General features: G+C 44.6%; 2 protein-coding genes and 1 long non-coding RNA gene across 4 annotated transcripts; 2 read left to right on the forward strand and 1 right to left on the reverse strand.

Annotated features, from left to right (window-relative positions):
• Window positions 1–536: 536 nt before the first annotated feature.
• crebl2 (cAMP responsive element binding protein-like 2) lies at window positions 537–3,358 on the forward strand. The gene is made up of 3 exons (XM_046378781.1): window positions 537–757; window positions 1,415–1,612; window positions 2,071–3,358. Exons 1-3 carry the CDS (start codon window positions 743–745, stop codon window positions 2,224–2,226), a joined length of 369 nt encoding a protein of 122 aa, XP_046234737.1. The 5' UTR covers window positions 537–742; the 3' UTR covers window positions 2,227–3,358.
• A 569-nt stretch (window positions 3,359–3,927) lies between these two features.
• gpr19 (G protein-coupled receptor 19) lies at window positions 3,928–10,734 on the reverse strand. Of its 2 annotated transcripts, none has more exons than XM_046378779.1 (2): window positions 9,378–10,734; window positions 3,928–7,470 (listed from the first exon to the last, which is right to left on the reverse strand). In XM_046378779.1, the coding sequence occupies exon 2, from the start codon at window positions 7,442–7,444 to the stop codon at window positions 6,167–6,169; it is 1,278 nt and encodes a 425-aa protein (XP_046234735.1). In that variant the 5' UTR covers window positions 7,445–7,470; window positions 9,378–10,734; the 3' UTR covers window positions 3,928–6,166. The 2 variants fall into 2 exon arrangements, with proteins under 2 accessions (XP_046234735.1, XP_046234736.1); XM_046378780.1 differs by having other exon boundaries at window positions 9,093–10,734.
• A 202-nt stretch (window positions 10,735–10,936) lies between these two features.
• Window positions 10,937–11,897, forward strand: LOC124053537. Its single transcript, XR_006842183.1, has 2 exons — window positions 10,937–11,066; window positions 11,256–11,897. It is a non-coding gene; the product is annotated as an uncharacterized LOC124053537 (long non-coding RNA).
• The last annotated feature ends 42 nt before the right edge of the window (window positions 11,898–11,939 follow it).

Genomic DNA, 11,939 nt, shown 5'->3' on the forward strand with positions numbered 1-11,939 from the left:
AAAATAAATTCACATTCGAGAAAAATGTGCACAATTCATCATATGACACATATTTACATGTGGGCCATGATGATCGACGGGGACCCCTGACTGCCACAGCGAAGTGTGAGTGACAGCAGAAACACCCGGAGCGTCCGTGAACCTCCTGGTATTGTGTTGTTGTTGTTGTTGTTGTTGTTGTTGTGAATCTGGTCGATGGAGCTGCTGTTTAGTTCACATTAGCTGCCCAGCTTTCCCACCACTGCTGCTGCTCATCTCAACAGTACTGGATCTCTGGATCTGAGCACAACATAACAACTTATCAGGTGTAACTGAGCTGCAACAGGAAGACTTTTATGTAAAAAAAAATCAGAAATAAAATGAAAAATAGTTCAGAATAGCGTGATAACAATTCTGTCAGTCATTTTAAAAGATACGAGCAGAACTACGATAAGACTAGTCTGTGTCTGCCTGTTTGCTCTCTGATTGTACACTGTACATTCTTTCAATTCAATAAAGGTTTATTGGGAAAAAACGCAGCGAGCAGAGGTGACGTAACCACGTTACGTCAACAGGAAACGCGATGTAAACACAGAAAAACAACTTCGCACTCATCGTCTCGGTTAGTTTTCGGCTGTTAAGGCGGACTGAGTGTGCGTCTGTGCCGTCGCCGCCGTCTTTAGGCCGCGGTTTGTCTCTTCTCGGAGCTGTTAGCTGGCTGTGGCTAACCCGAGCAGCTGCCAGCACGGTAGCGTCCAACAAAATGGATGATAACAAGGTAAGAGGCTGAAGGCTGCTCCGTGGTTAACGCAGCTAATCGAGTCAGTGTTAAGTCGGTCGGTGACTGCGTCGGTGATGAAGTTGGTAACCGTCCTCACGTCAGCTCGCTGCTGGGGCTCGGTGTGGCACAATGAACGCTAGCTAACTGTGACGCTAGCTGACTAGCTTGTAGCTTGTGAAGTCGAGTGTGCGAATGTCGCGGTTCAAACAGAAACACAGTTCAGTGTTAGCTGCTTCGGGTTCCTCCACAGGACACGCACGACATACCGCGTGGCCTGTTCATAAGGTACACCTGGCACACGTAAAACCAGAGCAGATCTCAGGTCTGTTTGACTCGGGTTAAGGCGTCCGGCCTTCCACTCATTTGCTCCTTTTAAATGGAGTGAATTACAGAAGATTTGAGTGATGAGGTTAATCCCGCTTGATCTTTACAGTTGTAATCTTTATGCTCAGCTGTTATTCTCCAGTCTGTGCTGTTTTGATCAGGTAATGGAACAGGTGGACTGACCTGAACAGGTGAGGGGATGCAGTCATGACCCTCTGTGTCTGATGGAGGTGGATGTGATAGTTCGTTGAAACATGAGAAACTCAACCTGGTCAACACTGCATGAGCAGATCATAATGAATTCGACATGTGTTGACTCTGCGTTGTCAGATGGTGGCTGGTAAAGTGAAGAAACCTGGCAAACGAGGCCGCAAACCTGCTAAAATTGACCTGAAGGCCAAACTGGAGCGAAGCCGCCAGAGCGCGAGAGAGTGCAGAGCGAGGAAGAAGCTGAGGTACCAGTACTTGGAGGAGCTGGTTTCCAGTAAGGAGCGAGCCATCTGTGCCCTGCGAGAGGAGCTGGAGATGGTAAAGACACATTTCACATATTAGTCAAACTGGAGGTTTTCTCTTACGTGTTTTGTCAAAACCGAATAAGACAAACATGAGAAAAGTCTGTGACTGCACACTCAGGGCTGTTGTTAAATCAGAACGCTGGGACGAACTGTTGGACATTTTTGACTGAAATGATTAATCGGTCGTCTAAACAGTTGCAGACAAATTTTCTTTGGACTGACTAATTGATTAAGGGTGCGATCTTTGCAGCTCTGGCTGAGTTCAGCCTGCAGGTAACCTCCGCTGGTCTGATCCAGAGTGCGTTTGTTAATGACCCCACACTTTCTGTCAGGCTCCCCTAAGAAGCTGCACAGACGTGATTGTTAGTTCGTTTTATTTTTATCGGTCGCTAACAATTAAGTCGTCCCAGAAGGAGTCACACAAGCAGCTGCCGGTTCGAATTCTGAATCTGTGTTGTTTTTCTGCTGCAGTACAAGCAGTGGTGTTCAGCCATGGACCAGGGGAAGATCCCCTCAGAGATCAAAGCCTTGCTGACCGGAGACGACCAGAAAATGCCTCAAGGCGGCGGCAGCAACAAGACGTCCAAGAGCAACAAGAACAGCGTGAGCAGCAGCGGTCAGGGCTGAAGCTGAGGACGGAGACGGAAGAGACGACGAAACAGCACAGAGTTCGTTAGTAGTCGCAGGATGACAACCTCCTTATTTTCTAACATGTAACCTTTGACACGTTAAGCTGCTCTTACATAGCTGATCCCTGATCAGTTTAAGCTTCAGCACACATTTTCATCTGTCTGTCCTCCATCAGTCGCTAATGAATCACCTCAAAATACTCACTTTATGAAATGACCCATCCTGAAAGTCGACCTGAACCCCCGTGTCTCTGTGGGGTTACGTTCGATCACCAGAAACAGGACGATGGGAAAACAAAATGAATTCTAGTGGAGGTTTGACTGCAGGTGGACTTTTGGTTGCTAAAGACGTGAATAAACTGTGTTTGAGATGGTCGGGAATTTACAGTTTGGTGTTGGAAAAATGCTAACTGGTTCACTCAACAATAATCGTGCAAACCAAAACAAGTGACGTGAATTTTCCCAAAATAAAATCGAGATGAAGGTGACTTTCACTTCTTCGTGCTTGCAGTGAAAGTGCACCTGACAGGTTTCCCTCCCTGTTTGTGTGTCCACAGCGTTTAAAAGGTTTACTTTTAAGGTTAGTCAGACTTTAGATTTTAGTACTTATTGTGATTCATCTGTCACGTTGTTAAATGTGTGTGGTTTCAGTTTAATCTTGTTTTCCTGGCTTTTGCTGCCCTTCATGATGTATTTATACACATCTTAAATGTGACTGATTATGTCCAAACAGTAAGACGTCCTTCCTGTTGTAACATTAAAGTAGAAATCACAAGAGGGAGGACAAAGAATCAAAATGTACAGCGATGAGGATGGATATATTTTTGTATTTGTATTTTGTACCTGCTCAGTTTGTTGGCTGTTTCAGCACAGCGAGTTGGACTTTACTTCCTGTCTGAGCCGACGGCTTCGTCAGGGTGAAACGGCAGCAGTGACAGCAGCTTCTCGTTCGCTTGTTTCATGTCTGACTGACATTTTTTAAGCTCTTTGGTTTTGTCAGCGATGTGACGAAAATGTGCGCACTTTGTTAAATTTGGAAGAAGCACTTTGTGATGATTGTAGGCTGAGGCTTTGCTACAGAATCTGTCTGAAATGTTTCTCAAAGCAAATAAATAAAAGTGTTTAACTGATGCACGAGTCTCATTAGCTGCTGTCGACCCCACTGGCGGCCACTAGAGGGAACCAACACTGCATGTTGAACAGGAAGCTGCTGCAATTTAACGTCACTCTGTAGTCAGACGATCGGATCGGTTGTCGATTGACGCCATTTAAGATATTTTAGCATTTTTATGACTAGTTTTTAGAGACATTTGCTGGTTGCTGCTTCTTGATTTGCTGCTTTTTTTCCTGTATGACAGTAAATAAAGAGTGTTTGGGTTTTGGACGGTTTGTTGGACAAACGAAGCAACTTACAGACGTCACTTTGGACTTTTTGGCATTTTATAGACTAATCAATTAATCATAAAAATCATACATCATTTTACCTGGACATCCAGTGATTGCTTTAATGAAACCTGCTGTGCTGCCATACAGACTGAGGAGCGTTTTGGTCATCAGCAAAGGCAGACTTCAGATTCAGTGGTAAAAAGAAGGAGCCTGTGGTTAAACATAGAAATGTATTAAACAGAAATCACATTGGGACAGCATGACTGGGCTTTTTTGTTAATTCACTAAATGATAAAACACTAAGCAATGTGTAAGCATCTCATGATTTAATAAAGCATGGACCTTCACAGACAGTTTCAGCACACAGTGTGTTTTACAAGCAGGTAAAGTGAGACAGGTGGGAATTCTCTTTGGACAGATGATCAGACTCTGGTGCTGCAGAAGCTTCATTAACCTGCAAAAATGTTCATCCTCTTTAAAATAAGAGCATGTACATAATCTGATCGTTTTAACCTGTAAGACATTTGTGTGAAATGTTGTCATAATTAGTGCACACAAACATGTTCTGTGAGATCACTGTGACATTGGACCACCATCGTTCTGGAGTCCAAGTGGATACTGGAGCCAGTTTTGAAGAAACGCCCCCTCAAGGTGCACCTACCACCTTCATGAGAAGGGACAGACAGACAAACAATCTGACAAGATCTTACTTTGTTGGCGAATCTACCACCACACTGAAAAGATGAAGAACCTGTTGAGTTTCATTCATTTTGCCACGGTGGCGTGTCACGGTCGGTGGGCTCCTGCAGGCAGAAGGTTAATAGACCCTTGAAAAGATTGTGGCACAGCAGCATCAGAGTCTTACTGTTTTTATACCAAGTTCAAATGGGCACTAGAAGAAATCAACATCTAAGTAAAGTGATAAATACTACAAATGAGTTCCCACCTAAATCTTTTTTCATTGCCATTGACACCTAAGAGTTGAAGTCCTGAGAAGTCCTGTAATATATTTAAGAACATCTATGTGTGATTCAGCTGGTGAACTGGTGTTAGTAACCATCTGAAAAAGCTAGAAAAAGGCAAAGCTTGTTGTGTTTGGTGAAATGTTTTCCTCTGATAGTCAAACTGTAAAGCCACCGCTTGGCTGAAACTTTACATGTTGTGCACACGACGTTTCTTTGCTACTTTATGGGGCTCGCTGTGAATGTGTATTTAATGAGAAACCTTATCAAGAAATTAGAAATGACGTTTTGTATGGTCATTTTTCTGCTATATTTCACACATGTAGCCAGCACGTACATAGCTAATTAGCTTGTTATGCTAGTTACTGAGTCCTTGAAGAACTCCTCTTTGTTGGCTTAAACATGCAGTTCAAAAATATCATGAATGCTTGGAAGCAAAAAATATGAAATAAAAAAGTACTGCAGTAAAATTGTTCCTAAACAGAAACTAAAATCCAAATCCAAAATCAGCATTTAGCTTAGAAACCCAACTGCTGAGCCAATGCAGCCGAGAGGTCCTTACAAGGACAGAAACGGAGGCATAATTCTGCTATTGTATGATCTATGTGCAGATATTTGTCTCTGCTATATCTAATCTGACTGATGTGTTTAGGAGTCACTGGCTTCCCAAAGGGATGACATTCAGCTTTCCATGACATTTAAGAAAACCTCTTGGAAGAAACAGTCTCCCAAACAGCAGCTAGCAGAGACACTTCTGCGCTCTACTGAGCCGAGAAGGTATTTTCCACTTTGCCTCCAGGTCGTGTCTGGTCGTGTTGCTTCTGTACTGGACCTCACGGTTTACATCTGAGGACACAATGCTGCCAAATCCATTAAGAACTCCAGAATTTTTAGGTGAATTTAAATGGTTTTAACAGGTTTCTTGATGTAATCTTGATGTTCAGCGGTCAGCAGAGCACACAACAGAATATGAAGCATTTTAAGTCAGCTGCATTGTTTAAAGAAAATGAACTTTTACATCTGAAACCCTGAAAACTCCCGTTACTCTTTGCAACTCTACAGTGTCGGTTACTTAACATTACTCAGCTCAGTTAAACTGCACAAACTGCAGATTCAGGGCAGCGCACAACTACTCCTAATGCAGCAAAGCAGTGAGGTCAATGTTAGCATTAGGCTAGGAGCCACAACTAATGTTAGCTTCCACATACATTACTGCAGATCTGATACATTTACAATAGATCACTGATAGATGGCCACAAACTATGATTAGCTGGCTAACAAACGACTCCATCAATACACAAAATCTGATGCATCAAATCACGGCACAGAAATGAGTTCAAATCTGAAGTATAAAAACGGCTAACTGTTCACAACTGTTCAGAACCTCCAATATGGCTGCCCGAAGGTGTACATCAGAGAAAAAAAGCCCTTTATACAAACTGAACATGTCTGTGAGCTTTTGTCTTGGTTGAATACGTGGCTAACAGTTTCCAGCTAACTCACCTGCCAACTCTGACATTGTGCTGTTGAAGAATAAAGTGTCAAACCTCACTTTCGTATGTTCACAGTTTTTAAACTGTCCAAATTCACTTAGACAAAAGTATTGGGAGGATTGGCATTAGTGGGCCAGGCTACCTTCTTTTCGTTTGCCTCTCGGTCAAATGTGTTGTAAACTGAGTCCTTTGAGATGGTCTTTGCTTGCACTGAGCCGTCCACCACCCCGACGTAGTTCTTTTTGGCCATCCGGGAGCTTGCAGTGATGGTGTATGCATTACTGCGGTAGCATTTCATGGATGACATGCAGAAGGTCTCCCTCATGCCCCTTCTGAAGTTTGCATTGTAGACAGAGTACAGGGTTGGCTTGGACGCCGTGGAGCTGAAGGAGATCCATGCGATGGCTGCGAAGAACAGCAGCCCCTGCCTCGTGGGTCCATCAGACTCCTTCGGGTGCCACAGCTGGGCGATGAAGAAGGGTGTCCAGGTGAGGAAGAAAACCGAATTAAGCATGAGAAACATCTTGATGGTCTTGACTTTAGTCCGTGGGACAATGTTCATTGTCCGGCGTACCGTGTGACCATCAGCGCTGATCCTCCAGATGTAGCGAACCACCCGCTGGTAGAATGACATGATCAGTGCCACTGGGACCAGAAACCCAAACAGGAGATGAACTGCTGCATAAGCTATACTGCCCCAGCTGTCTGGAAGGAAAAAGTCACAGTGACTGTTGCCTGTAGATGTTGAACCATAGAAGAAGATGCAGGGTGACACAAAGGCTGCGTCAAACAGCCATGAGGCCAGGATCATCTTCTTCGCTTTCTCTCTGGATACCTTGAAGCTCAGAGGGTAGACGATCGTGTAGAAGCGGTCTACAGAGATGGAAAGCAGGACGTAGACCTGCACACCTGGGCAGAGGTGCTGCAGGTAGCGGACAGCCTTGCAGGCAGCGGTGCTCAGCGGCCATCCTCCTGAGGCGACCTGCAGGAGGATGAAGGGTGCGCAGCCCAGGCTCGTGAGCAGGTCTGCACAGGCCATAGACACCACAAAGTAGTTGGTGGTGGACTGAGTCCGTCGGCTCCGGTGGATGACCAGGCAAACAAGAGCATTTCCCAGGATGGAGACCAGCCAGAGAACCCCAAACACCAGGCCCAGGACGGCAACCTCGCCTGAAGTCAGCTCATAGGAGACGGAGGTCCTGTTCAGCTGGCAGGAGGACGAGTCCTCGAGGCTGCAGAGGGGAGTCGTGGGTGAGGTGGCCAGGACAGTGGAGTTTTCCCTCTCAGAAGAGTTAAATGACATCTGATAAGTGAATGATGGAGAGTAAAGCGAGGGATTGACACCAACTGTGTTGGATGCCTGGGCATACACCATAGCTACGCTGCTGCACCAGAGAGGAGCTGTGGAGACAAAGAAACATCCACCTTTAGCACAATAACATGCAGACATACACAGCTAAAGGTGGATTTGGTGAGCAGAGGTTTTGGTTGTGGTTGGTGAGTCGGTAGGTCGGTCGGTTGGCAGTCAGTTGGTATGTAGGTAGGCTGGGCGGTAGGTGGAAGGGCAGGTTGTCAGATTGGTTAGTCAGTTAATTGGTGAGCTGGTATAAACATGATGTTCTGTAATGCTTAAAGAGCCCTGGTAAGGATGCTCTACCGTTAGCGCTAACGAAGATAAGAATAAGATATATACAGGACTGATGGGGTCGTTTCTAATTAAGAAAGCCAACATCGCTGACAGCTACAGCAACACGCCTCAGCAAGCTGTCAAGGGCTTTTAGCAACGGAGGGAAGCGTCTAATGAAGACGTGGTTCCTCTTCTGAAATCGTCTGGGGAAACGTCAGCTCTCAAGAAACTGAACCGTTTGCACTTTTATTAATGTCCTAGCAATCAGAGTGATGCTTTGAAACACTGAATAATGTTTCCATTATGCCTGCACCTTTGAGCTTCACTTCAGCCTTTGTCTAAATATAACCACAGATATAACCACCTCTAACCCGTCGGCAGCAGCTAATTCACAGCCTGTGCTGCCGGCTGATTTCATTAATCCTTCACAGGGATCCAGTTCAGCGTCTACTGAGATCCTGCTCCCCCCTCAGGTCGCCCATTAACGATGTGAATAAGCCCAGAGGGAGAAGCTCCCTGTTTGTCACCGCCTTTGTGTTTACTTTGCTGGATTTCCCCCTTAGCAACCTCATCCATTCTGACTGATGATGAGCAGGTGAAACCAGACGCACACTGGACTGGAGGAGAAGACTTGAGTTACATTCACAAACCAGAACAACACGAGCACACGTGAAAACAGTAAAGTAGGGCTAAAAGAGGAAAATGTTTGAAATGATAATACACTTAAAGCTGAAAGTCAATCAATAAATCAGTCAGTGCAAAATGAATTCTGACAATCTTCAAGATATTTCCCTTCTGTTCTGTTTCTATTCACCTCTAAAGTGCAGCAAAATCTGTCCATTGCTGAAAGAAAATATTTTGTCTGACAGAGAAAATAATATTCAGCAAATATTGAATATTTCTGACAGCATCACAGGCTTTTGCTGCCAACGAGTACAGTTTCAGCCTGTCTAATTTTCCTCTAAAAGCAGTCAGAAAGCAGAAACTCTGCACCGACACTCTGCTGATGACCTCACACTCATTCATTACTGTTACAACAATTTAACTACCATTTCATGACTTGTGTTTCTAGCAGAATTTAAGCTCATTTTAACTGGTTCATATGCTAATCAAGTCATCTTGTTTTTAATGTAAAATGAAATCAATTATTTTTCTGTCAATTAATTCAGATTGTTTCAAGTACCTTCAATTTGTACTGAAGTGCAGTATTAGATTACTGTTACATTGCACCCCTGTACTACATATATTACAGTACACTGTATGAAGAACCAGTAGGATGGTCGAGTCATTTACTCGGTCTGTACACACAACACGTTTACAGCTTTGCAGTTTTTAATTCAACTAACTTAAAATCAGTTGAAACATCTTCGTGTCCGCAGACTCCCTTAAATCTGACCTGAGATCAGCTCAGAGTTAAACCCCTCATGGAAAAACACTGAGGACCAGCATCAGCTCCGTCAGCTCCATCAGCTCCCGAGTCCAACACTCGGCTGTCATTTGAATTCAAACATGAAGCATTTCAGGATCCTGTTTAATGGCCTCCACCACCACACTGCTGACGGACAGTACTTGAGTAAATGTACTTTTACTGCACTCGTGTACCTGCCGGAAAACCTGAGATAAACAACACAGAAATGTTAAAGATGCACACATGTGGACGATAGAAACGACTCCATCTTACATTAGAGCCTCTCTGCTTCACGTCCTGCCTTCAACACACCGACTCCATCCTGCAGAAATCGGATGGAGATCAGACGAGCAGACGGCTGATGGAGGCCTGGGCGACATGTCCGCTGCTGCGTCTCAGCCTCCGCGACGGGCGGCCGATGCGGGACGAGCAAAACCGTGAGAAACCACATGAAACACCGCGGAGGAAATAAGATGAAAGCAGCTTCTCAGTCCGCACACTGACGCGTGTTTCTGGGGTTCAGTGCTGCCTTTCAGAGGCGGACTCACCGCATCTCATCCGAGCATTAAGAAACGCTTCATGTTGGTGTTTTTCCGTGATTCAGAGCAGCAGCAGCAGCAGGAGGAGGAGGAGGAGGAGGAGGAGGAGGAGGGGTCCGTGAAGGCAGCCTGGTCGTTCCAACTGTCTCTCTGACCACCCGTCTGTCGGTCTGTGTGTCGTCTCCACAGAGGTGCTGGAGGATGAAGCTGCAGCTGATGAAAAGGAGGATGAATGTTTTCTGACCAACAGGGGCGGGCAAAACTGCTCTGGGGCCCCAGGCTGAAAACCAGTCCCCCACGGCCACCATGCTTCATATCACCCTGATTAAAACTACCAGATACTGATGAAAACTGATGGAACTAATGGAATTTATAATTTCACTAAATTCATATTATTTATTTATTTACTGCAGTTTTATTCTTTTAAGAGTCTAAGAAAAATGCTTGTTTAAATTCAGTTGGCTGTGGATGATAAAATAAAATAAAGAATAAAGGTTTGTATGAGTTTATTTTGAAGTGGCTGAAACTACAGAATTGTGGTTAGCGCTAACATGCTAATGTTGTCATTTTGTGAAAGAACGGCTCACAAAGTCCAACACAGACTTATCATAGTTGATCCAAGAGTCTTAAATGTCCTAAAATGGCCACCATACAGAGGACAAACCCTTTGATCTGGCGCCACCCCGAGGCCAATCTTTGCATTTCTTTCCCACAATGGTAATGCTGTCTTTTCATTTTAATCCATCCAACAGCTTAGTTATTAGGTGCAGTGATCATTTCAGGCTCTTGGGGGCACTACAACAACTTTCATTCTGCTACACTGCTTTTTTGTTTTTTTTTTGCTTTGCAGGTATTTTCTTAGGTACACTGAAGCGCCTTCCTCTTCCTCCCCTTCCCATCACAGGTGAGTGTTAAAGGCTTCTAAGGTGATTTTTTGTCTCTCAGTGCTGCTGCTGCTGATCAGACCAGATGGCTTCATTGATCAATTGTTACTGATTAATATTTTCACAGACTGTTGTTAGCCATTGACCTTCACACCGTGACGATCTGCTCTCTCTCTGTTACCGCAGCACGCCTGCTCTAAAAAAGGAAACGATGCCGTCCAGCCACAATTATTGGTCCGATGCTGACGGGGTTGCTGTCGCAGCACGTCGCCATGGCAACCGCAGCACCGCGGAGACAGTGATTTTCCAACAGGCTGGTAGCTATGGGAACCCAACAATGGTGCTGATGGGAGGGAGAGAAGACAACAAAGAGTGTTGGAGAAGAGAAGACTGTGGTTTTTTAAGTTAGAAAGATTTCAGTTTTCCCACAGACGGACTCTGAGTCCGCATCAGTGAGGAGGATTCTGATCCGCATCGGCACAATACACAACGAAAACAACACAACTGCTGGCACTAAATCACAGTTAGGACGTACTCGGGTAAGAATTTGAGGTCGTAACCCAGAATCTGCTCGTTAGCTAATTAGACAAAGACAAAATTGAGATGATTTCTTTTCCTGGTGCAAATGGGCATCCACATACGTATGATCATGTTGAAGTATTTTCTGCCTTACTGTACATCAGTGGAACATGCAGACGCCTAACTTCCGACTCTGGGATCGTTTTCAGAGCTCATCCAGCAGCTTCCTGATTGGACGAGAGCGAGCGAGCCTGCAGACCAAACCGCCGCCTGTCAGTCAACAGCCAGGGCAGCAGGATACCTCGTGTGACTCAAAGTCAAAATAGAATTAAAGTAATAAAAACACTCACAGTAAAACAAGCTCTAAAACAAACTTCTCAAGTTCATTATGACAAGTCAAAAGTCAATGTTTTACAATCGACAGCAGACTGTTGACACAGAACACCACAGTTTATTATCTAATCGTTTTCCCTCAGCTCACGAGGACGAGCAGATGAAAGCCGTTCAGTCTTTGAGAGGATTTTTCTTTATTTACAGGCTGTTCAAACAGTCAGGTAACATCTGAATGGTGATTATGGACAAAGAGAACATGAACGTCTCAGGACTGAAAGCTGAGCGGATATGAACGTGAGGAGGTATTTTCTGCATGTCACCACTGAGCCGCAGCTCGTCATGCGAACAAGATGCACGACAGTCCGAGTTTAATGGAAAACCAACATCGACTGATTACCAATCAGCTTTCCAGTCCAATAAATAAACATCAAATGTCAATCAGCATGTTTCAAATGAATCCCTTAATATTTTCACTTTAAAATGCTCATTAATAATGCAGTGGAGATCAGAAAACACAGCGACACCAAACACACACTGACTCTTCGTTTGTCCATAAAAAT

This window comes from Scatophagus argus, chromosome 22 (genome assembly GCF_020382885.2).
Source record: "Scatophagus argus isolate fScaArg1 chromosome 22, fScaArg1.pri, whole genome shotgun sequence".
In the NCBI taxonomy this organism is placed as follows: Eukaryota; Metazoa; Chordata; class Actinopteri; family Scatophagidae; genus Scatophagus; species Scatophagus argus.